Raw genomic sequence first — 19,081 nt, 5'->3', positions numbered from 1 at the left:
TGTTTTGGTCGTAAATAAACCTGATAAAAATATTATATGAAGTTTTATATACAATCTGACCTTTCTAGTTATATAAAAGAATTAAAAACACCAATGCCTGTATGTTATCATTTATTACACTTTAAAGTTAAAGCTACTTTATCGCCTCTTCCTGCCAGGGTTCTTTTTATTAGGATTTCTCTGTCCCTTACCTCCTTTAGGCTTCTTTGCTGAAAAGTTAGTTGCATTTCCTTTACCTTTCGGTTTACCTTTCATAGGTTTCATACTCCGCTTCTCTTCTGATCTTCTGAAAAACAATAATGAATAAACAACATTACCCTGAAATTTATATGACGAGAATCGTTTTTGTATAGCACCTATCAGCTTACATGAGATGTTACTTTTTGGCATAAAAAAGCTGTAGTATTTGATAATAATTAATTACTCATACTGAGTAATTATTTACTTATTTAACATTTAAATTAGTTATTATATAATAACCACACATACAGTACATATGTACATAATGTGTATAATGTATATAATAATCTCATAAAAGTTAATTAAAAAGAAGTATGTCATTACATGTATTCAAATTAAAAAAGGCCACAGATAAGAAAATAAACATTAATTTCAATTAAATGTGTTATGCATAAACAAAAACTTATATAAAATCAGAAATTAGAGCTATAACTTACTGCATTTGTTCTTCATGAATATGTTTTGAAACAGCTTTTTCCATATCAATTTTAGGCCGCTTCTTAAGAATCCTGTCAATGATACTCAGATTGTGCTCCTTTTCAGCAGCTGGAGTTGGTACTGGAAGTTTCCTCTTTCTTTCTTTTCCTGGAATAAGCTCATGGACTCCCTTGCCTCTGGCATCCTTTTCTTTAGGAAGTTTATCTTGGAATCTACCAAGAGATGCTGTTGATGCCTTTGCCACTGAGGTGGCTGTGGCCAACTGTAAATTAAAATACAACATTATAAAATATACTTTTTTATTACTTATTTTGCATATCTTATAATAAAACTAAAATAATTCAAACCAGCTGATTTCAAATTTAACAAATAAAAAATATATATATATATGTGTAAGACAACTATTTAATGTCTTCCTCTAAAATAATGTTTTAACCTTTTTAACACATTAGAAACAAATTAAATAAATATATGCCACACTAACATAACACACTACTAACACATTTAGGTAACTAGGCCATATTGTCAGAGTAGGCTGAATACGCAAAACTACCCTACCTGCCAAATAAATCAATCTAAATACATACATATTTTTTGGTTCAATTATTCATATTTATTTCGTTACACTAATTTTATATAATATAATAAATAGATCTAGTTTCTAGCACTGCTTTTTGGATATAAGTGCAAATGTAAAATATATTAACATACCTGTGTGGATGAAGCTTTATCTGATGTGATTGGTAATCCAACTCTAGGTATTTTAACTTTCCTTGCTCTAGCAATATTTTTCAATCGTTGTAATTCATTCTTTGCTACCTTTTCAGACTTCTCTGACGCTTTTTTTTCATACATGTCTGTCATTGGATCTAGGTTCTGTGGAACAGGTATCAGCCAGTTCTTTTCTTTTTCTGCAGCTGCTTTTTTGAAACTGTTAGAAAGAGGCAACTAGTTAAATGTATACTAATATATAGTTTTAAGTATTAGATTGCCGACCATAATAGCTTCACTTAACAAAACCACAGTAATGATGACTACTTACCCATATAATGGTACCCATTTCTGTAACTGTTCATCCCATTCTAACTTGGATTTTTTTGTCTTAGTTATACCCTTAGCTTTAGCAAATTCTTGCCATTTAGTTAATGGTTTAGGTTTTGGCACAGGTTTAGCTCTAGGTATGACAGTTGTTGGTTGTGGTAATCGAACTACAATTGCCTCATCTATTCTCTCAGTTGAAAGCTCCCATATTTTATTTAATAAAAGCTGCGTGTTGTCACGAGTTAGTGACTCCAAGTATGAGTCTCTGTCTTTTTCTGACCTGCGATATAACATAAATGTATAAAATTAAACTTAATTACTAAAAATAAACACAAATATTTAAAATACTAACTTGATAAGTTTAGAATCGAGATCATTAGTGTCAAAAGCAACGAGCGTGCCTATATCGAATTCGACATCCAGGTGTTTTTCAACTGCAATAGGCTTATACTTATCAGCCTTCTGCTGCTCCCGCTCTAATATCTCGTTTACTAAATCCATTTCATGAAATATACCTACAACGAACAATAATCGAAACAATTCACACTAAACCACATGTGCTTGAATATCTGTCAGAATCATACGAATAGTTGACAATTGACATTATATAAATCAAAAACAATTTATTGACACTACAAGCCTATTGTTGCCAGTCACGCCAAACTATATTATAATTTATTTGGCACTGAGCCACTGGCATTCCGGATTAAACCAGAAACACGCTTCCGATAAATTGTATTATTTTGAATATATTATGTTGAAAGGAAATTAATCAAGTGTGATATTTAAATATAAGTATTGCTGGTTTTATAAGAAACTGTCACATTGTATATATGTTATTTACTCACAGAGAAATATTGATTTCCGATTAAGGTTAGGTACTCTGTAACCCTTGCCATATACTTTAATTTAATCTTTAGATATAACAATAAAGTTTCAAATAGAAGAAAAGGCGGGAAACGTTGGTCGTGGCGGGAGTTTTGTTTTTTAGTAAAATTTATAAATTTAATTTAATTGATATAAAAGATCAATTTGTATATATTGTATGTAGTAGTTTAACTTAATTGTTTATTTCTTTAATTTGTGTATATATTCTTCAGCATTTGGTAAGTTTTTATACTTTTTCCTCAAGGCCTGGAATCAGGCGAAAAAATGAACGAGCCCCCGGATATCGGGGGCTCGCCCCCTGAGGTTGCGTGTAATATTATAGTAGAAAATAGATTTTCTAAACTGGACGAGTCCAGTGTAGACACAGATGTGGATCAACGGAGTGACCGTAAAAGAATGAGATTAGGTAAAATTTGCAAACATTGTAATAAGAGGAAAAAAAGATTTGACCCGACGCGTCGTAACAAGCAAAAAGAGACTGATTGTTCGTGCCAAATACCGGATATTGAATTTCCCTCATTATGTACTGAGATTAAGAACGCTAACGATATAGATAGTTTTCAGCAAAAAGGTTACCCAGCACATAATACAAGTGTAACTGTTAATACCCAACAACACCCCCCATCAGATAGTTCTCAGTCTCCAAAAAACCCTACAGGCCGATCGTTTTATGAGGCCTATGACATAGGGCCATTTGTAGTTCATGTGCAAAAAGTTTCTTCAGATACTGGCATCGCCTCCTTGCACCCAGTCCAATTTGGGTATTTCCTAAAGAAAAATTCATTTAAAAACATTATTAATGGTAGCATTAAAAGGATAGGCAGAAACCGAATTTCCCTATCATTTTCAGACCACAAATTTGCAAATGAATTTGTTAATAATCCTTGCCTGACAATTAATAATTTTAAAGCTTTTATTCCTTCATTTAATGTGACTCGAATGGGGCTTGTGCGGGGTGTTCCCGCAGAATGGTCTCCTGAAGATATATTAGACAATATCTCTTTACCTGTAGGCAGCGGAGGAATAATAAAAATTAGACGCCTAAATTATAAAGTGCGTAACAGCTCCCCACCTGAGTGGAAGCCATCACAGACTGTTGTTATAACTTTTGATGGCCAAGCTCTACCAAAACATGTGTTTGTATGCTACAATGCCCTACCGGTGGAACTTTATTCATACCCCACTATTCAGTGTTATTCTTGTTGCCGATTTGGTCATACTAAGTCCAATTGTAACTCTCGACCCCGATGTTACAAGTGTGGCCAAGGCCATACTGGGGACACATGCAACATACAAGATGATGCAGCATCTTGCTGTCTGTGTTCAGGTCTACACTTTGCTACAAATAGGAAATGTCCAGAATATGAACGACAGACTAAAATTAAATTATATATGGCTCAGAAATGTGTATCTTACGCAGAAGCAAACAAAGTGTATGATCCTGTCTCAAAATCTTTTGCTGAAATAGTAAAGTTTTCAAACATGCATAATTCTCCTAATTCTCCTGTGCCATCTGTATCGCCTTCCTCTTCCTCGATTCCGTCGTATAGTAGATCTTATAAGAAAAACATATTTGTTAAACCAACAACCCCCAAACTAAAACGACTGGGGTATAACAAAACAGAACACTTCAGTTTAATAAAGGACTATGATGCTCCAGCTTCTCCTAACGGGGTCGCTTTAATAAACAGTAACGTCAACAATAATGAAACAATGTTCTCAATCTCTGATGTTATCCAACTTTTGACTGAAATAAAATCCATTTCTAACTCTGACAACAATGTAACCGAACAACGCCGCCCAACACTTGCTTCCTTAACTCAATTAAAATCCACTTATGCGTCCAGAACGCGAACAAATAATCCAGTGGAATTGCAGAAGCGCAATCTGCAATAAAAACGATTTAATCTATTTGCATAATAAATTTGAACCTTTTGTCTCAACTCTGTCGGAAACATGGCTTCGCCCGAAATTGACATTTCGAATTCCAGGTTATGTTATTCTCCGACAGGACAGACCTGACGGCTATGGCGGTGTTGCCATAGTCATTAAAAATAATCTCCCCTATTCCTTATTTCCAGTTCCCTCATTCGGTGATGACTTGTCAGTCATTGCTGCTATTGTAAATAAAATTTGTATAGTATCTATTTATTTTTCTCGTCCTAATGTAAATATTTTTTCTCATCTTAATCAACTGTTCTCCATCCTCCCAAGGCCTTTCTTAGTCCTAGGTGATTTTAATTGCCAACATCAATCTTGGGGAAGCACTTCTTCCAACTATTATGGAGATCAATTATTAGATATTATAGATTCTCATGGTATATGTATTTTAAACACTGGGCTGCCAACTCGTGTTACTGGTCCAAGCGAAGGTGCAAGTGCGCCTGATCTTTCTTTATGTTCACCTGATTTAGCTTCAACTTTGGACTGGCACCCTCTAGCATCTTCGTATGGTAGTGACCACTTTCCACTTGTAATTACTTTTCCTTCATACAAACCTATCAAAACCAATCGCTCTCCTCGTTTTAAATACAGATTAAACAACGCAGATTGGAAATTATTCAACCAAATAGTAGAGCAGAAAACTAATACTTATTCTCAAGAAGGTAGCCAGATCTCCGCAGAAATTCTTTCTCAGGTTTTGATTGAAGCTGCCGATGAATCTTTTTGCACTAAAACTAAGGTCCGATCGCAAATTCCTTCACCTCCCTGGTGGGATCATGAATGCACAGCTGCAATAAAAGAAAGAAAACAGGCCGAAAAAAAATACTGCGAGGATATGTCAGAAGAAAATTTCGAGTTATATTTAGAATCTGCCCGTAGAACTAAAAAATTGTTTAAGAAAAAGAAATACGATGGTTGGCAATCATTTTGTGCATCCATTAGTCCAGATGTCAGCCCGTCAGAGGTCTGGCGTAATATTCGTAGATTTAGATCTGCATATAATAATTCCCCTTCTTCTAAATTACCGATAACTCTAGCTGATCAGTTTATGGATCATCTTGCTCCCCCTTCTGTACCGGAACAGAGATTTCCTCCATTAACTATTCCTGCTTACATTTTTGATGACCTAAGTGGAATAAACGCTCCGTTTTCTTTGATCGAACTTAAAGGTGTGCTTAATAAGGTAAAAGACTCTACTCCAGGAGAAGATGGGATTCCATATTCTTTTTTGAAAAATCTTTCGGACCGAATGCTGATGCTGTACTTAAATATTATAAATTCTATTATGATTTCTGGGTGCATTCCCAAGTCTTGGATCACTCAATCAATTATACCTATTTTAAAAGAGAATAAGCCAACCGATGATCCTTCTTCTTACAGACCCATTGTCCTTTCTTCTGTTTTAATGAAAATAGCAGAACACCTAGTAAAAATCCGTTTAGAATGGTTTTTAGAGAATAAAAATCTATTAGCAACGACCCAATTCGGTTTTAGAAAAAGTAGAAGCACAATGGATAGCTTAGCAATATTCACTACAGACTTAAGATTAGCATTTTCAAACAATGAGTCAGTAGTAGCTACTTTCTTAGATATAAGCTCAGCTTATGACAATGTTCTTATATCGGTTCTCAGGGAAAAACTGCTATGCTTAAACGTACCACCAATTCTAACAAACTTTGTTATAGATATGCTCAGTGAAAGATACATAAATTTATTTATTGAAGATGTCAAACTATCTCGGACCGTATGGAAAGGATTACCACAGGGTTCTGTACTCAGTCCTTTGCTCTATAACATCTATACGTATGATTTAGAAACATCATTGCAGGCATCAACAAACGTACTACAATATGCAGACGATCTTCTTATATACAAATCGGGCAAATCAATTGAAAATAATTGTCAAACTCTAACATCTTCCCTTTCATTTTTAAACTCATGGCTGACTTCGAATGGTCTAGACATATCTGTATCCAAGAGCAGGGTTGTGTTGTTTTCCAGAATGCGTAAGCCTCCCCCGGTCCAGGTAAAGTTTGATAATGTTTTGATTCCCTCGACTAATAATATCAAATTCTTGGGGGTAGTTCTAGATTCTAAGCTCACCGGTGTATCCCACTGTGAGTATGTAACAGCGAGATGTGAACGAAATTTAAATATTCTTAGATGTTTATCGGGCATTTGGTGGGGAGCGCATTCACACTCCTTAAAACTGATTTACAACGCCATAATACGAAGTGTAATGGATTACGGTACTTTCCTGTTGGAACCAGGAAATGTTTCTGCTTTCAAAAAATTGGATAGTATTCAAGCAAAAGCAATGAGAATAGTCTTAGGAGCTATGAAGTCAACCCCAATCAACTGTATGAGAACCGAATGTGTAGAGCCACCATTAAACTTACGCCGACAATTTCTATCTGATAAATTCCTATTCCGCTGTATGCAATTTAGTAACCATATCCTTACATCTAAACTAACATCCTTGACATCTTTAATCCACACTTCTCAATTTTGGAAAAACAAACGCACACCATGTTTGGTTAAAAGTTTCACAAGATTTACTTCTCTTAAGGCTCCTACTCACCAAGCGACTTCCAATCCTTTGTTTAAATATAGTTATAATTCCCTTATAATCTGTCCCGTTATACATACTAACATAGGTCTTGTTAAAATTGAGAAAAACCAAAAGTTAACATTTAATTATATTGTTGACACTAAGTGGCCACAATGGCATCGAATATTTACAGATGCATCTAAACATTCCAGTGATGGATGTGTAGGTGTAGGTGTAATACATTCTAACTACAATATTGTCCAAAAAACTAAACTCCCTCCTGAATCCTCCGTGTTCACTGGCGAATGTATTGGCCTATTCAAAGCTTTAGAATACATCCTTCTACTGAAACTTCAAAAAACTGTAATTTTTACAGATTCACTTAGTTCTTTAAATGCCCTAGCCCGGTTCCCATTTGGATCACATTATCAATTCCCTGTCATTTCCGAAATTAGAAACTTACTATTGAAATGTTTGAAAGAAAACTATTCCGTATCGTTTGCATGGATTCCTGGTCACTGTGGAATATCTGGAAACGAAAAAGCCGACCGTATTGCCAATGAGGCAGTGGATAGTGGAGATGTGGATATTTTTGGAAACTATGCGCATGACTTGATGGCTCTTTCTGGGATTTATCTCCGGAATTCCTGGACTGAATCCTGGAATCAAGATCGTTCAAAAGGTCGCCATTATCGTGCTATTCAACCTTCTATACCCATTAAGCCCTGGTTTTGGAGACTGAGATTCGGTAAAAGAGTTACAACAATACTGTCTCGTATGCGTCTGGGACACGTCTGCACCCCAGCTCACCTTGCTAAGTTTAATATTATTGACAACCCTACGTGCGAATGTGGATATGCTGAAGCTGATTTGAATCACATCATTTTTGTTTGTTCTCGGCGCGAACGGTCGGCTCTTATCGACGGTCTCATTTCCCTTCAAATTCCTTTCCCTTCATCCATATCCTGTTTACTTTCAACAATGGACCCACATATATATAAACTTTTAGCAGCTTTTATCTTAAGTAATGATATAAAAATTTAGATCCTATGAATGTGTATATATGTAAATATCTTTTCTTACACTCCTTTTATATCTATCTCTATAAGAATTGATCTTTTATTTTATAGATTTTCCTTTCCTTAATTCCGTTCCATCCGTTACGTTTATTTTTTTACCCGTTTCCCTGTTTTGACCCTGGGCCACAATGCACAAACCGTGCGGGCCATAATATAAAAAAAAAAAAAAAAAAAAGTTTCAAATACAAAATAAGAATTTGTAAGCAATTAAGAAGATTAAATTGGTTATTCTAATAATATCAAGATAACATTCGAACGTAGATCATTCAGTTAATATCTTCCTATTCCTATTGTTTTATTAAAAAAATTGAGCTAATATATATTACCTCCAAGCTCATCTGATTTGTACAACTCTACATATAAAATGACTAGTGAATCAGAGAGAGCATATTGCTTCAAAACCGAAAATAAATTCATTGTTAAAACTGGATGTAAAAAGCGTATGTGGAGATCATTAAAGCAAATTTTAGCTGCAGACAGGGCTTTACCATGGCCGGAGGATGCGGTTCTTTGTAAGTTTCGATCGTCGTGAAATACCTATATTTTTGTTGTTCCTTATATGCTGCATATGTTTACTGTCCATAAATATATCTGTAATTTGACTTTAATCTGTTCCAGATTATTCAATAAATGCCCCTCCAACTTTTAAACCAACTAAAAAATACTCTGATATATCTGGATTACCAGCACCTTACATGGATCGTCACTCAAAACTTTACTATAGTAATGCTGAAGAGTTTGCAACTGTTAGAAACCTTCCAATGGACATTACAGCAGGATATTTACAATTAAGAGGAGCCACAACAATTGTTGGATAAAATACATAAGCATAAATGTATTAAAATGGTAATGCACACTAAATAATAGTTAGGGATATTTTTTATAATTTTTTTTATTTATCTAATTTAAAATTAAAACTTATAACAAATAAACCATTTTTAGCATTGTTTTCTTTAAACCATCTTCCTGATTTATGTTCCTGACCTACTGCTGCATATAACTGTTTACCATCACTAGTAAAGTTCATACTGTTCACAAAACCATTTATTTCTACATTAAAAATAGGTTCAATCTTTTTATAAGCATCACATATTTTCCATAACCGTATATGACTGTCATATGATCCTGATGCAAAAACGTCTGAGTTTAATAATGTTGTAAGACTAGTTATCCATCTAGGGACTCCATTTTCTGATCCATGTGCTTCTGTAATTGAGTAAAGTGGTTTCTTTTTTAATACACTCCATAAGCAAATGGTCCCATTATCACTACCTGATACAAAATGTTCTTCATCTAGTAACTTGACATCATCTAAACTTCCTTGTGGTCCATTAAATATTAGCTGTGATTCTTCAACAATTTTCCATATTCTTACAGTTGTGTCTCTTCCTCCTGCTGTAATTGCTCTTTCTCTTGTAAGTGCATCGATTGCAGTAACAGGAGACTGGTGACCAAACAAGGTCTCAACATATGCCATTTCACTCAATGACCAAATTTTGACTGACCTGTCTTTTGATGCTGAGTATAAATCATGTGTGTTCTTTCTAAATACTAGACCAATAACTGTTCCTTTATGTCCTTTAAATGTATGAACGTGTTTTAGTGAATGGGGATCCCAGATTTGAATATCATTAGAATCATCTGATGTTGCTAAATATTTTACATCAGTGGTAAGAGCTACTGAAGTGATTCCTCCTTTTATAAATTGTGAATGTGTTTTAAAACTAACTATCCCAAGTTTTTTCTTCTCTTTTATGCCCCATTTAATAAAAGTACCACTTTTACAGCCAGTAAAAGCATATTGACCATCAGTGCTTACAGTTATAGATGTTAATGTTAGGCGATGTTCCTTGGCGCGAATGAACCGAACATCATTCTTTGACGGAGCAATATACTTACTAGCTATTTCAATTCGTAATTTACCTTTTTGTTCTAAATAGTCTCTTTGTAATCTTTTCTCTATTGCATCGTCTACATCTTGCAGTTCAGCTCGTTTAGCTTCTTCTTTTTCTATTTCTTGAAGATATTTTTTTGCTAATCTAAGCTTTTTTTGTTCTGCAGTTTCGTGATCACTTTCAGATTGTTCAGCGTCTGAGAATTGTTTAATTTCTAAATCACTGTCGGAGGATTCATGACCATTTTCGAGGTTAGGTACATTTGGTTTTTTGGCCTTCTTTTTATTAATAATTTCGCTTTTTCTCTTGTGTACTTGCCTAGATTTGCCTTTAAGAAAAAATTTTGAAGACATTGTCAATAGATTTTTTTAATAAAGTTATAAACTTTAATACCAAATACACCAGTTTACACTTTCATGTATGATATACACGGTTGACGGTACGGTATATATGATAGTATGATACCACGTTTAATTGAAGTTTCATTTTGTTAAATGTCAACTAACAAGTACTAAGCTGTCATTTATTAACCATAGATTAAACATTATGTAGAATGCACTGTCGGCTAAGGTACTAGTTACTACCTTCAACCTTGTTCGAAGTTTCAATCAGGGGCTAGAGACAAAATCACTTAAAATAATGTGGTTTAGTGTGAATGGAAACGATTACGACTGACGGGACAAAACATAAGCTTATTTAACTTTCATTTAGATGTGTTTCAACTTTCAAGCGGCAAGCCCCAGCAGTACTAACCTAATCTGTGACGATTCATCATGTTTAATAAATTACCAAACAACTATTACTAGGATTGTTAAAATTCATCAAGTTACTTTTGAGGAAAATTTCGGGACGTGTTGGATCCCAGAGACCCTGGGATTAGGTGCTAGAGCAACCGTTCCATTAATTTGATATTATCTTAAACTACAGTAGGGTGGCAATTCTTTGATCCAACGCAGATTTGCGGATATTTTCTCGCTCGTACATACAACGCAATGTGGGACTTCAACATATCTGGAAGATTTGTCTGATTTTTATATATGTGCACCTATAGCACGCAATGTTACGATTTACAGTAAATAAGTAAGATGTCAGTGTGAGCCGTACTTCAAAAATAATTTGCAGCCCAGGGGGGGCTTTCAGAATAGCTATCTGTACCAAACTCCATCCAATTAGGCATTTTTCTTCTACACTTTATATCCACGTCAATTCTTTCCGCCAGTTGAAGAGTCCATTTCTTTATTTCCTCCACACTATTCTACCAATACCTCTGATTCCGCAATAAAGTATTGTTCTCTTGTAACTTAGGTGCTTTATAGTAGCAACTTTAACAGGTACTCTCTTTTGTATTGTAAACATTTAGCCATCTATGGAAATAAACGATTCTGTTAAATTTAGTTTTGTATCTAAATAAACTTAATATATTGTGCTCGTTTTAAAATTTAAGCTAAAAAAAAACACAACGTTGACACGTTACACGTAAAAAACGTCCATTGACGATTTCAAGCGAATAATTGAGGATGCGGGTGATGGTTTATGGAAATATTAAATTGTAGGTATTAAAAATATTCTTTACTAATAATACTTTATTAAAAGAAAAAAGAGCTTCAAATAAACCTAGGTACATTAATTGTGTCCGCAACTGTTGCAACTTCTTTCTTGAACATAATTTAAAGAAAAGGTGATCAATTTGACAGATGAATGTTTTACCGTATTGCACCTTTTCCTTAAAATAGTGTGACCTTTGAAAGTACTTAAAATAGCAGGGAGGGGGTCCCGTTATACCGAAAAACCTAGACGCGATCTGCAAACAACAGGAAACAGCACAGCAAACTGCATCAGCAAACAGGCCAGCGGCACCACCGGCCTGCCGAACAAATCAAAATGTTAGTCTCTGCTTATGTTATTTGACAGAACTAATGAAATTTAACTGGCATTAATGATTGTGCTAATATTCAACTGGTATTAACACAATGCATTTTGTGAATTATTTGAAAATGAAATGAGGATGGCTCCCCTAAGAGCCGATGCGTGTCTCGGTTTGTCAATAATTATAAAATATTACTCATAACTTATGTACTGCAACAGCAATTCAGCAGTTGTCAGCAATCAGCAAACCCACCCCCCTGCACTGCCTCGCTCCACGCGCTCGCCACGCCCTGAGCATACCAACATCAAAATTAATTCATTACTTTTACTTAACGGTAAGAGAACATTAAGCTAATCAAGGAATCAAATAATTACTATTTGACCTTTTTTGTTCATTTTATTAATACACAATTTGTAAAAACATGTTTTTGAGTAGTTACCAAATATTGTTGCTTTTTTATCATCCAATTTACAATAAGATGCTCAAAATTTTGTTCTCCTGAAATAAAGCTTCTAAAGTTCGTAATAAACTGTTAGTAAGTATACATAATAATAAAGAATTGAATTTGATTTCTACAACATCCGAAGTAATAACTTATAAGGTACAACTACAGCTTTAGTTGAGATTATTTTAAAAACCTCAAAGTACAATATGAAAAGATAACTTAAAAACTAAAAGATTTTGTTACATGTTTGCCACTATGTTCGTCATAGTTATGTCTGAGTGCTTATTATAATTGAAGAATGATAGTACCTTAGCCGAGACTGCTTAAGATGGGACAAGTGCAGAATATCAGCTCAGCTCATGATCGACACTCAACCTAAAGATATTATAAATCATTACATGACAGTATTAAGTTTAACTATATTTAAACATTTGGCTTTTTTATAAATTAAATTATATAATCAATTATAGGCAATAATAATGTCAGTATTCTTGATCAATATATCAATATAATTAAAGCCCATTTTTGTAAATATACATATGTATAGTTCATGTAGAATCTTTTTTAATTTTTGATCTATAGTATTTAGTCAGACTAAGCCTAAATAAAGAATGTTGTTTATATAGATCAACTAATTAAGTTCCTAATCAAATGACTACTGATATTGATGCTTACCATAACTTCAATGCCTGGATCTTGAGCGTGACCTGGAGCGGCTGCGAGAACGCCCCCTGGAGCTCTTAGAGTCTGAGCGAGACCTTGATCTGGAGGCACGGGAACGAGACCGACTGCGTGAGTATGAACGACGCCGAGAACGGGATCTAGACCTGGAGCGACCACCACGGGATTTGCTAAAAATACACCATCAGCAAAATAACATATGGTTAAAAAATGTATGTTTCCACGTTACTTCTCAGGTAACAAACAATTTTCCCTGTAAAAGTGAGCAAGTTCCTCCAAGTCAAATAAATTCTTAAAAAAAACAATTAAACAATTATAAATAAATCGGTATATACGGAATGTTTTGGTAAAATTATTTACTAAGTATTTTTGTTTATAGAGAAAGAAGGGTAAGAAAGATACATACCTGCGGCGACGGTCGTAGCGGCTTCTGTAGGGTGATGACGGTCTTCCATAGCGAGCCATCTGGACACGCAGTTCCCTCCCGTCTAACATGCGCCCGTCGAGCGAGTCCAAAGCCTCTTCAGCATCGCGTCTATCAAAGAATCTGAAATAAAAAGCAATCATCACATAACCTAGAAAAATATCACGTTACGTCATGGAAATGTTTGAAACAAGAATAGAATGAAGATTTACCTAACGAAAGCAAATCCTCTGCTTTCTCTTGTATATCTGTCCCTAGGAATGTAAATATCGCCAACATCTCCACATCTTTCGAAAACGCGGCGCAAGTCGTCAGGTGTTGTTCGGTAGGTTAAATTATCCACTTTTAGGGAAACCATCCCGTCAATACGGGGTGGCGGCCTTCCATAACTCATTTTTGTACAATTTATATACTTTAATCAAGGGCAACAAAAATATTTCAATTAATGTGCTGGACCAAACTAACACTTTCAAAATGGCGACGTAATACAATTCCAAAAAATAGCGTCTACTCGTGTAGATGCCAAATCACAAAATAACCACAGAGGCACCGGGCAGTTGGCACAGACAAGAAGCATAGGTTAATAGCTTGCTAGTGTTGCCAATTTCCGAAAACAAAAGTGCGGTGGAGGTTGTTGGGATCTAAAAACATAGTATAATATGTATTTCGGTAATTACTTAGACTGTCAATGCCTGTTAACTGGCAGTAAAAATTTTGGATTTTAACTGAACTAAACTTTACTGGATCAAGAAGAAGAAACAATTTTGAATCATCAAAAGTGCTTTTTCACATCTGCAACATAAAATCTATTCAGAAATAAAATGTAGCTATGTTGTTTATGCTCATTACTTGTGAAGGAAATAGCTGTTCTTCTATGACCAGTCTTTCCTACTACTTCCTCGCAAAGTAGTATCATTATAAAGACATCTTCATCATAGATTCGCGTTTTGAGTTGCAGAGTTCCGACCGACAAATGGACAAAACAGTCGCGCCCGCTGCCGGTACATCAATCGTCACAATAACTTAATTCTAACTCATATTGTATAGTTTATCCTGGCTGCAAATAATTATTACATAATATATTTAATTGTGCTTGTCGTCTGTTAAGCAGTAAAATTTCATAAGACGGTTGTCTTGGTAACGAAATTTTGAGTCGGTGAAAAACATGGAACGATATTTATTTAGTATTCACTAATCACCAAGTGTATTTTATTCTAAATCGTGTGGGGTTTCTTTGTAAATTTCTTTAAAGTATTTTTCTGCTACTTAAAAATTTAATAAGTTAACATGTCGGACAAAACTAAAGGTGTCAAGCAAGTAAGAAATAAAAAACTTCTTCCTGATTTACGTAAAGAAGGTGAATTATCGAAAGACATTGTTTTATCAACGAAAGAAAAACACGGAGTACCTACAGGGTCAAGGCTTTATTCGCACCATACTTTAGCCAGTGTTAGAAAATTAAGCTTCTTTCAGCCTTTTTTGTAAGTGTTTAAACAGTTTTTATATGACTTTATTATTATCTTTATTTATTTATTACAGTCCGCCACATCATATATAATACACGTTCAATAGTATAAGTTCCAATCTAAAATTCTAAATTACATGACAATAATGGTAAACAAATTTTCCAAAAAATAATAAGAAAAACATTACGCTTCTAATTTTATTCCAAGTAATTTTTTGCTTAACAATGCGGATTAGGTACCAGAGAGGCGCTTAACAAAGCTCTTTTTAAATTGATCAGCCCGTTAATGTTAAAAAAAGGATCGTATCTGAAATGTATTGTCATTTATACTAAAACTCTGTCTAAGGTGTCGTGTTTAAAAATTAAAATTATCTTATTATATAGCAATGTGTATTTGACTATAACGTTTATTAATAGTTTACCAGAAGACAGTTTGGATATAGTATTAGCTGCAGTTTATAACCATTCGACCGAAAGATTCGCGGACAAAGAAGACTTGTATTTACAACCAGAGACTATCGGGTGCGATACATGGCGTCGACTTAGGAATACCTATGACAAACTTCCACCGGTTGTGATACCATTGGTTAGTTTATATAAATAAAATCATACAACAATAAATGTATTATGTATTTACAAATTGTAAACGTTCTGGCATTGTCACTGTATGTTTTGTTACTGTAGTTACCTGTAGGTGACCAAATTAGCTGTTTACGTTATGTCGTTTGATACGTGAATAAATTGTTCTGAAAAGAACAGTTTATACGTTTACGTTATGTCGTTTGATACGCGAATAAATTGTTCTGAAAAGAACAGTTGTACGTTTGCGTAAGATACAAGTTTGTTCTGAAAAGAACAGTTTTGTCAGTGTTGTCGCATAGGCTGTAGGCATATCGAATGATCTCAAGAGAGCACATCCGAACGCTTCAGCCGCTGCGCGCAGAAAAGGGTCAAATTTTTGCCGCGCCTCGCTTTTGTTGAAACACGAGTCAGGTAGCGAAAGATCCCTTTCGACCACACCCTGCGCGTATTGGCTGAACGTTTTAAGTTAACATGTCATTACTACTCTTAAGGATAGTCTAAGTTTTTTATACAAATGTATCTATTTTTGTAAAATATTATTCATTCCATACTCAAGATTCAATATACACGCTTATATACTCAGTTACATCTTCAACCTCTTCTCGGCAAGTTATTAGGGAGTTTTATTTATCTACAACCAAACATCTCCTAAAGTGAAACACTTCCTAAATACCGTATTCCGGAAAAAATATCAATTTTATATCCAGGGAGGATTTTGTTCCGGAATGCATAGAGTCATCTCATTAGAATTTAGATCATACATATCGTATAAATCTATCAATAGACTAGAGATAGCTAACTAATTATATGTTAAAAGGGTCATCCAATGAAACGTGGTGGTATAAAAGAAAAACGATCACCATTCAGCGTGAAGCTTATGAATTCTGGAGTACATTCGTCTCAAACTAATCCTGGTTACAGCAGACAGGCGGCTGGTGGTGCTATATTCTTCTATTAATATGTGGTTTATTGAACAATTTTCTTAACGATACACTGAGGACAAAAGACAATGTGAGACGTAAGATGTATGTTGTTTATTGGTTTTTAAATATTGTCGGTAACTTGAAAAACTTTTAACTGTAATAAAATTGATATTATTTCAATGTTTGTTTGAATTCATACTTGAATAAAAATAAAATAGGTAATGAAAAAACATGAAATATGTGGAATATTTTATTATAAAGTAGGTAATAATTTATGTTTACATTATTATTAGCGTGTACCTATCCAATTTAATTATATCAAAAAGTGGAATAATTCGCAGATGTTTTTGAGATTTCCCATTACTACCATCAACGTTACACTTCTGCTCAGTATTCTTATTTGAGTTTATAATGTATTCTTTGATTATTTGGGTAGGAGGCATTTTCTGCCATGCTACCATAATATACGAACTAAGTACCACATAATATGATTATATTCCTACTGCTATATATAAAGGTTTGGTTAAAAATTCATTTCGCCACAGAAAACCTATAAAGTAATAATATAAACTCAATCAAGCAATCAATCAATCAGTGGTGCTAAAACCTTTTGAGGTCTGGGCCTCAGATTTCCATATATTTTTCACGATCATTTGTCAATCTAATAGACACGTAGCTACTCGCCGTCAACTTTTTGGGTCTAAGGCAAGCTGGTTTCCTCACGATATCTTCCTTCACCGTTCGTGTGAATGTTAAATGCGCACATAGAAGGAAAGCCCATTAGTGCATAGTCGGGAATCGAACCTACCATATCGGGGTATATCGAAACTGTGCCTTTTATAAAACCTCTTTTTATTGAATTAAGTACAAAAATATGATTGTGACATAGTCATTTAAAAATCGCGGACATAAGAGTGTGGCATTCGAATGCCAATAAGATTTTTTCCAAATTTCGTTCGTGTTGAATTACTTTTTGTTATTACTGCTTATGGAGTATACGGATTTGAAAGGTAAGTAAGAAAAAAACGACGAAATATCATAACTAACCTTCTTCGACCTTGAAATAATTTATTTTGCCTCAGACGAATCATGTAAGAAATCACGTCGGGTCCGGTCGTGGTATCTCTACGAACAATTTAAATCACTTGAAAAAAATCAACTCGATGCCGCTCGAAAGCTCAAAGATAGATCATACCAGGAGAGAGTTCTTCGCCAAGAGTTGAATGAGCGGCGATCGAGAAGAAGATTGTGCGACCAGTTTGGTTTATGTCAAAGCGAGTCCGGATTTGGCCGAAATGGAGAGCCCTCTAAAACCCTTCTCAGTACAAGTACAGGCGATTTCTATGAGAGCTTCCGTAAGTTACACAATGATGACGGTGATATATATAGTTGTGATGATTCTCAGTCGAGTAAAACGTATCAAGAATGTAGGGTTACTTACAGCGATGATTTGAGCCACGTAGAAAGCGTCGCTAGTGTTATACAAAACTTCAGCTATGACGAAAATTTAACTGATAACGTCAAAGAAGACCTACAAAGTGTTCAAACAAATATAAATATAGCAGAAGATATTAATCAACAGCTCGAAGCAGTTAAAGAAAATTTGGATTGTATAGAAAAATATACTAAAATGTGTGATGAAAGCCAAATATCTGAAGACGACAGCTTTGATTCTGTTGATACCCGTGATAAGAAATCCCTGGCTGAAGGGCGACTTAAGACGAAAGATAAAAGCGAAGTCGAATTTTTATTGTCATTTTGGCCCAAACTAGTTCAATTTTCATTTAAAACAATGCAATTGAATTGTGGTACGATTTTTTTTATTTTGTTTGATGTCAAATTCAAAAACAATAGTTTAAATGTTGATTATAATTTTACAGGTAATTGTTATAGCGACTATGGCACCCAGATTTTGGTTGCCATTCTAGCGTGTGATATGCTTCGTCGCGGATTAAACAAAATGTGTAATATTTTGTTCCACTTTATAACTGTCAATGTTAATAATACAATTAAATTATATTGAATAATATGTAATTTTAGGTTATGTTTTACAGCCATTCATTTCACCGGTAAAGTTCTCGCCCAGTGAGCCGAATATTATTTCAAAAACTTATAAAAACGTAAAATATAGAAACGCCAAAAAACGGAAATCATTTATTAAGGTATTAGAATTATTAACTGGTTTAGATTATTTGAATGCATTACTAGTAGTATACAGTAATATCTTAATATTTTTAGTACTTACCTCTACATTGTTATCAAAAGAACGGAAAAAGAAATCATTCTGAAGGTACAAACTGTAGGCATAATAATGGGATTCCTTACAAATCACGGGGCCAAAGCGAACCAAAGGGTCGAAGAGAATGGTGTAGTGTTCCCAGATTAACTAAGTCAGTTGAAAAATCCAGTAGTTTTTGGCCCGATGAGTTAAAATCAGCAAAATCAATTTGTAAATGCCATCAAATGAAATGTATGATGCATTCCATGGTGCAACTCTCCCAACAACTGGATAATGTTATCCGCGAAGTCAAAAGTGTTAACTGTTCTTAACTTTTTATTTTATTTATTTTCGTAAAATTTGTATTATAATTTTTATATTATATTTTCATAACGAAAGC

At 34.3% G+C, this 19,081-nt stretch overlaps 6 protein-coding genes across 8 annotated transcripts; 3 read left to right on the top strand and 3 right to left on the bottom strand.

Moving 5' to 3' along the window:
• Positions 1–94: 94 nt before the first annotated feature.
• LOC110992500 (ribosome biogenesis regulatory protein homolog) lies at positions 95–2,312 on the bottom strand. The gene is made up of 5 exons (XM_022258342.2): positions 2,072–2,312; positions 1,721–1,999; positions 1,390–1,609; positions 678–940; positions 95–286 (listed from the first exon to the last, which is right to left on the bottom strand). The coding sequence occupies exons 1-5, from the start codon at positions 2,218–2,220 to the stop codon at positions 139–141; spliced, it is 1,059 nt and encodes a 352-aa protein (XP_022114034.2). The 5' UTR covers positions 2,221–2,312; the 3' UTR covers positions 95–138.
• A 6,041-nt stretch (positions 2,313–8,353) lies between these two features.
• On the top strand, positions 8,354–9,231 carry LOC110992506 (INO80 complex subunit C). Its single transcript, XM_022258349.2, has 2 exons — positions 8,354–8,693; positions 8,800–9,231. The coding sequence occupies exons 1-2, from the start codon at positions 8,546–8,548 to the stop codon at positions 8,997–8,999; spliced, it is 348 nt and encodes a 115-aa protein (XP_022114041.1). The 5' UTR covers positions 8,354–8,545; the 3' UTR covers positions 9,000–9,231.
• Positions 8,800–10,547, bottom strand: LOC110992504 (U3 small nucleolar RNA-interacting protein 2). The gene has a single exon (XM_022258348.2). The coding sequence runs from the start codon at positions 10,427–10,429 to the stop codon at positions 9,074–9,076; it is 1,356 nt and encodes a 451-aa protein (XP_022114040.1). The 5' UTR covers positions 10,430–10,547; the 3' UTR covers positions 8,800–9,073.
• A 1,097-nt stretch (positions 10,548–11,644) lies between these two features.
• On the bottom strand, positions 11,645–14,049 carry LOC110992498 (serine/arginine-rich splicing factor 2). 3 transcript variants are annotated; one of them, XR_002600163.2, is made up of 5 exons: positions 13,706–14,046; positions 13,476–13,616; positions 13,064–13,239; positions 12,697–12,763; positions 11,645–12,232 (listed from the first exon to the last, which is right to left on the bottom strand). XR_002600163.2 is itself a non-coding variant. In XM_022258338.2 (4 exons), the coding sequence occupies exons 1-3, from the start codon at positions 13,885–13,887 to the stop codon at positions 13,071–13,073; spliced, it is 468 nt and encodes a 155-aa protein (XP_022114030.1). In that variant the 5' UTR covers positions 13,888–14,049; the 3' UTR covers positions 11,645–12,763; positions 13,064–13,070. The 3 variants fall into 3 exon arrangements, 2 of the variants coding, with proteins under 2 accessions (XP_022114030.1, XP_022114029.1); XM_022258338.2 differs by having other exon boundaries at positions 11,645–12,763; positions 13,064–13,215; positions 13,706–14,049; XM_022258337.2 differs by having other exon boundaries at positions 11,645–12,763.
• Positions 14,050–14,229: 180 nt separating this feature from the next.
• LOC110992507 (uncharacterized protein C1orf194 homolog) lies at positions 14,230–16,592 on the top strand. The gene is made up of 3 exons (XM_022258350.2): positions 14,230–14,974; positions 15,376–15,544; positions 16,358–16,592. The coding sequence occupies exons 1-3, from the start codon at positions 14,781–14,783 to the stop codon at positions 16,496–16,498; spliced, it is 504 nt and encodes a 167-aa protein (XP_022114042.1). The 5' UTR covers positions 14,230–14,780; the 3' UTR covers positions 16,499–16,592.
• A 648-nt stretch (positions 16,593–17,240) lies between these two features.
• LOC110992510 lies at positions 17,241–18,844 on the top strand. Its single transcript, XM_045631868.1, has 5 exons — positions 17,241–17,473; positions 17,546–18,271; positions 18,344–18,427; positions 18,518–18,625; positions 18,702–18,844. The coding sequence occupies exons 1-4, from the start codon at positions 17,452–17,454 to the stop codon at positions 18,550–18,552; spliced, it is 867 nt and encodes a 288-aa protein (XP_045487824.1). The 5' UTR covers positions 17,241–17,451; the 3' UTR covers positions 18,553–18,625; positions 18,702–18,844.
• Positions 18,845–19,081: the final 237 nt, after the last annotated feature.

Source organism: Pieris rapae, chromosome 17 (assembly GCF_905147795.1).
Source record: "Pieris rapae chromosome 17, ilPieRapa1.1, whole genome shotgun sequence".
Taxonomy (NCBI): Eukaryota; Metazoa; Arthropoda; class Insecta; order Lepidoptera; family Pieridae; genus Pieris; species Pieris rapae.
The sequence above is the reverse complement of the archived record's forward strand: the minus strand, read 5'-3'. Positions and strand labels throughout refer to the sequence as shown.

What these genes read in the sequence shown, in the direction of transcription:
- LOC110992498 (XM_022258337.2), bottom strand. Translation starts at nt 13,887, where the DNA reads ATGAGTTATGGAAGGCCGCCACCCCGTATTGACGGGATGGTTTCCCTA. An exon ending in AGAGGATTTGCTTTCGTTAG is followed by an intron (nt 13,617 to 13,705) that starts GTAAATCTTCAT and finishes TTTTTATTTCAG; the next exon opens with ATTCTTTGATAGACGCGATG. An exon ending in CGCTACGACCGTCGCCGCAG is followed by an intron (nt 13,240 to 13,475) that starts GTATGTATCTTT and finishes GTGTATTTTTAG; the next exon opens with CAAATCCCGTGGTGGTCGCT.
- LOC110992500 (XM_022258342.2), bottom strand. Translation starts at nt 2,220, where the DNA reads ATGGATTTAGTAAACGAGATATTAGAGCGGGAGCAGCAGAAGGCTGAT. An exon ending in CTCGATTCTAAACTTATCAA is followed by an intron (nt 2,000 to 2,071) that starts GTTAGTATTTTA and finishes GTTATATCGCAG; the next exon opens with GTCAGAAAAAGACAGAGACT. An exon ending in AAATGGGTACCATTATATGG is followed by an intron (nt 1,610 to 1,720) that starts GTAAGTAGTCAT and finishes TCTTTCTAACAG; the next exon opens with TTTCAAAAAAGCAGCTGCAG.
- LOC110992506 (XM_022258349.2), top strand. Translation starts at nt 8,546, where the DNA reads ATGACTAGTGAATCAGAGAGAGCATATTGCTTCAAAACCGAAAATAAA. An exon ending in GCCGGAGGATGCGGTTCTTT is followed by an intron (nt 8,694 to 8,799) that starts GTAAGTTTCGAT and finishes AATCTGTTCCAG; the next exon opens with ATTATTCAATAAATGCCCCT.
- LOC110992504 (XM_022258348.2), bottom strand. Translation starts at nt 10,429, where the DNA reads ATGTCTTCAAAATTTTTTCTTAAAGGCAAATCTAGGCAAGTACACAAG.
- LOC110992510 (XM_045631868.1), top strand. Translation starts at nt 17,452, where the DNA reads ATGGAGTATACGGATTTGAAAG. An exon ending in GGAGTATACGGATTTGAAAG is followed by an intron (nt 17,474 to 17,545) that starts GTAAGTAAGAAA and finishes ATTTTGCCTCAG; the next exon opens with ACGAATCATGTAAGAAATCA. An exon ending in AACAATGCAATTGAATTGTG is followed by an intron (nt 18,272 to 18,343) that starts GTACGATTTTTT and finishes ATAATTTTACAG; the next exon opens with GTAATTGTTATAGCGACTAT.
- LOC110992507 (XM_022258350.2), top strand. Translation starts at nt 14,781, where the DNA reads ATGTCGGACAAAACTAAAGGTGTCAAGCAAGTAAGAAATAAAAAACTT. An exon ending in AGCTTCTTTCAGCCTTTTTT is followed by an intron (nt 14,975 to 15,375) that starts GTAAGTGTTTAA and finishes GTTTATTAATAG; the next exon opens with TTTACCAGAAGACAGTTTGG. An exon ending in CACCGGTTGTGATACCATTG is followed by an intron (nt 15,545 to 16,357) that starts GTTAGTTTATAT and finishes ATATGTTAAAAG; the next exon opens with GGTCATCCAATGAAACGTGG.